General features: G+C 34.5%; 1 protein-coding gene across 1 annotated transcript in view; it reads left to right on the top strand.

Moving 5' to 3' along the window:
* Nucleotides 1-4769, top strand: part of LOC108311124 (fragile X mental retardation syndrome-related protein 1-like) — a 64686-nt gene that overhangs the window by 55326 nt on the left and 4591 nt on the right. Inside the window, 3 exon segments of the mRNA XM_037741967.1 lie at nucleotides 370-573; nucleotides 2460-2660; nucleotides 3439-3519. Coding sequence (XP_037597895.1) covers nucleotides 370-573; nucleotides 2460-2660; nucleotides 3439-3519 — 486 coding nt within the window.

Raw genomic sequence — 4769 nt, forward strand, 5'->3', positions numbered from 1 at the left:
ACTTCCATGACTTTATATTTTCTGGATATTATCCCCTTTTGCTGATGGGATGGTGACACCTTTGAATATATTATATAACAACACATCTGAGACTGCAGTGAGGGATTCTTCTGGTTTTGAAGAAGTGAGCAGCCTTCTACACATCAGTTTTTAATCCATATTAGTTGATACTATTAGTGTAATATTAATAGTATAATATTTGATGATTCCTTAGTACGTTTTTGATTGATTTCAACTTTCATGGAGCTTTCTTTGAAGCAGCCAAACATTATTGTTTATTTAAACAATAATTTGTAGGAAATAATTTTGAACATTTTAAAGCCTCTTTTTATAGAAATCTAATTGGCTTATGTTCTTGTCTTTTCCAAGGTACAAATTCTGAGCTGTCTAACCCCTCTGAAACAGAATCTGAGCGTAAAGACGAGCTGAGTGACTGGTCATTGGCAGGAGAAGATGATCGAGACAGTCGACATCAGCGTGACAGCAGGAGACGCCCAGGAGGAAGAGGCAGAAGTGTTTCAGGGGGTCGAGGTCGTGGTGGACCACGTGGTGGCAAATCCTCCATCAGTTCTGGTAGTCTTTTATATACTCTGTCAGCATCCGTTCTGTGTAAACAGTATAACTTTACAAAAGTTAATTCATCTCCCAGGGCCATGCATTTTTTGAAATTTCTCTTTCTACTCACTGTCTTACAGAAAGTAGTGGACCACATAGCAGTATCAGGAAAAGCCCTTGTAGAGTGTTTCGGTGAAGGTTTACGTAGAATATTCTGGTCAGAACTTTAGTTGGCTGCTTTTCTTTATGAGAGTCAGATGTTTATCTCTTCAGGTTTTAGAGGCTTATTGATTAGAAATCTTTTGTTTTCCCTAGAATTTTTGGGTTATGTATTTTTGTTTGCAAGACAGACCCAGAGATTTCTAACGTACAGAGAAATCTCAATACTTTTCAATACTTAATACTGAAAACCAAGTGAAGAGTGTCCTTAGATACACTATATAGTACTTTGGAAACCGGGAAACATTGTGGAATTAAGTTTTTTAATCATTTGAGGAATTCAGCTGTAACGAGGAGTGTTTGGATGACTAAAGATTTGAGTGTATAAGCAACATTTTACTTGATTACTTCTGTCTTTTAAAATTCTTTATGGTTTACGTTAAGTTTTAGGAATTTCCAGAATATTCTTGGTTAGCATAATGGGCTAGGGGGAGAATTGCCAGGGATACATAGACGATATTAAGGATATAACTTCAGCACATCATTATGGTATACCACTTTTAAGAACCTCACACTTTTCTTAATGTTACACTCGTGAAAACTTATGTAGTATTTTTAATAGTACAGAAAGTATTTGTATATGAAATACAGATGCCAACTGTTTACAAATTACAAAAACTGGAACAAACCAGATTTTCTCTCTTTCCACAGTACTATTCTTTGACCCCTAAGCTTAGTTCACAGGCTTTCAGGGAAATAGTTTTTATATTTTAGCACACTGTGCACTGTTACCAAGGTGTTTAAAATTATGGTATACTGAATTGCAAAATAAATGTACTTGACCTAGTGTTTATAATTAATGGATAAACTTAGTGTCTTTTGCAAAGATGCTTAGCTTGCTAGCTGTTACCAAAGGAATCTTAGGAAAAATCGGAATTAGGTGAATTTCTCCTATAAATTTGATTGTTGGAGACAATAAATGCACATAGGTAAGATGGGTATATATATATATTTTTTTTTATTTTCTATTTTTTTTTATTTTTATTTTTTTACAAATTACACCTTACAGTTTTTCCTTTTCCACCTTCACCTCTCCTTCACACATTATTTCTAAAGATAGAGTGCTAGTTAACATTCATTTCAACATTTTCCTTTCATAACCAGTTACAAGTTCAACCTTATTTAATTGGCTGCTTTATTTAAACTTGTTTTGATTGCTTCAGTTCATAGTTACAGATTTCTGTTATGTCATGGAGTGCATGTATTATTTGGAAATAGTCCATCAGCATCAGCACAACAAAGCTGCAGTCATTTTGAACTCAGTTAAGGGGACGAAAGCTCTTTCTTGTAATGATTTTTAACAGCTGAATATTTATTTCTTTTCACTTCTGTTTTTCTAGCTTCTGGGCAGGATTACCTTGAAATGTAAATGTCAAAATTAGTATTTAATACACTATTTTCTAATGAATATTAAAAAAAAAAAACATAAGAAATGTTAGCAAGCCAAGATGTCTGCTCACTCTCTGCTTTAATTTTTTCATCACCATTTAAAGTTTCATCATATTTAATTATCTTTGCTATTTTCCAGGTAAAATAATGATATTGGAAAGATTTTATTTGAAGACAGTGCATTTTTATTGGGGGAGATTGAAGTTTATCATTAATTGATGTATTTCAGTATAGATCAAACATTCATAATTGCAGCCCTCTTAAACGAATATTTCTTGCCTCTGACATGAATATAGTGCTCAAAGATCCAGACAGCAATCCATACAGCTTACTTGATAATACAGAATCAGATCAGACTGCAGACACTGATGCCAGCGAGTCTCATCACAGTACTAACCGTCGTAGGCGGTCTCGTAGACGAAGGACTGATGAAGATGCTGTTCTGATGGATGGAATGACTGAATCTGATACAGCCTCAGTTAATGAAAATGGGCTAGGTATGTAAGCACTTAGGGAAAAGATACATATATATACACACACCCACACACACGTATATAACTGTATACTATTGTTAGTGATGAAGCTTTTTTCAAAGAAAGTATGCAATTCACAAATTGACTTTTTCTTAGTGTTTACTTTGAACAAGGTAGATAGCTTTTTTGTCTGTCTTAAATGTTTAGTTCTCAGATTTGTTAGAGCCAAATTATTTGAAACTTGGAGGCTTAAAGTGCCCTTTGATGCCATTAAATCAATACAAATACTCAAACTGCAGGGTACTTAGTGCTTTTATTGTCCCCAAACTAAAATCAGGCTTTCATCATGCCTCTTTTAAAATAATTATAAATGACACTGGTAAAGGTATATATATATATATATATAAAGAATTGACACTGGTAAAAGTATATATATATATATATATCAAGAGTAGGCATTAATTTTTAAGGGCTAAAATGTCATTAACTTCAGTATAAACCAAACTGTAACTGTACCAGAGAGGAAAATGGTGTCCCTGAATGATGGCAGTTTGAGAGTTTGTTTTACTGTGAGTTAAAACCCTCTTAATTTCCAGAGGATAATTCCATTTTTAATCCATTTGGAATGCTGAAAGCTACAAAAACGTATTTCCTGTCAGTAAACATTTATTGTTTTATTTTTGGTGTTTAATTAAAAGTTTCTCTTTCCCCTTCTTTAAATCTTTGAAGGAAAGAAGGTTTTTTGTTTGTTTTTTTTGTTTGTTTTTGTCAGAATAGTTCATGGTAAACTTTGCAATTACAGATGATAGTGAAAAAAAACCCCAGCGACGCAATCGTAGCCGCAGGCGTCGCTTCAGGGGTCAGGCAGAAGATAGACAGCCAGGTAACTTGAGTGGACCTGTTGACAACATCAGGTCACAAGCATGAAAAAAATGTCATATGCCTGCTTTCTAAATATATTATACTTACATGTACACATGTGTGCATATACGTTCAAAATTTGCATTGCATAAGTTGTTTATTCAACTAATAAGACTACTACTATTAAGAAAATGCATTCTTCCTTCACAGCGTAAGCGTTAGTAACTTGTCTAATTGAACTAATGTTGTGTCTCAATTGTTTACATGGAAAGACTGTTGAGAAGACCATTTTGTTCACTTGGCAGTTTCTTCACACTTGAGATGGGGCCTGCCATCCCAGGGGCTATGTTGTAGATTGTGATTGAGGTTGATTGGCAAAACTGGGCAGCTTTTGCATGGTGCCTGCTTACTATATCTGAATTCAGCACCTCAGTTTTGTGGGAGTTGTAATACCCACAGTTTAAAAAAAAAAAAAAAAAAGTATAAAAGAGAAAAATACTTGAAAGTGTCTCTCACCTAATAAGAGGAATGCATGTTATGTTTTTGTTTACTATAGTGTGATGCCTTTTACACCTACTAACTATTCAAATTAATAGTACTTACTTAGTTTTAGAATGTTTATTTTATGTAGTCATTAATTTTTAACTTTAAAGAAACTTGTTTGCTGTGTCTATTATTTTGAACATAATTCCATTTCCTGTGTACAGAGAATCACATGTATATTCACAATGAAGAAATTGTGTGCACCAGAAATAAACCCCTTTCAAACAAATCAATTTTTGCATTCTTTCCAAAACCAGTTCTTTCATGTGTTTTCCCCAAATAAAAATGTAAATTCTGGCTTCTTTACTATTTTAAATTTAGTGGTTGTAGAGACATTTGGTAAAACTGGTTAAGGGAATTAGTTCCCATTCCTGAAAGTTCATGTTTTAAAGATAGTTGGAAATTTTTAGATCAATTAAATATTGTCAGAAATTCTAAGTGTCCAGAAAAAATATGTTTTCCTTTCCCTTCTATCCTCCCCTCCTTTAATGTTGAGAATATATTTTAGGCCTGGGCTTGGTAGCTCACACCTGTGATCCCAGCACTTTGGGAGGCCAACGTAGGAGGATTGCTTGAGCCCAGGAGTTTGAGACCAGCTTGGGCAGCGTAGTGGGATCCTGTCTAAAAATACAAAAACTAGCTGGGTGTGGTAGTACGCACCTTTTGCACCAGCTACTCTGGAGGCTGAGGTGGGAGAATCACCTTAGGCAGGGAGGTGGAGGCTGCGGT

Source organism: Cebus imitator, unplaced genomic scaffold (genome assembly GCF_001604975.1).
Source record: "Cebus imitator isolate Cc_AM_T3 unplaced genomic scaffold, Cebus_imitator-1.0 Scaffold111, whole genome shotgun sequence".
NCBI classification, from domain to species: Eukaryota; Metazoa; Chordata; class Mammalia; order Primates; family Cebidae; genus Cebus; species Cebus imitator.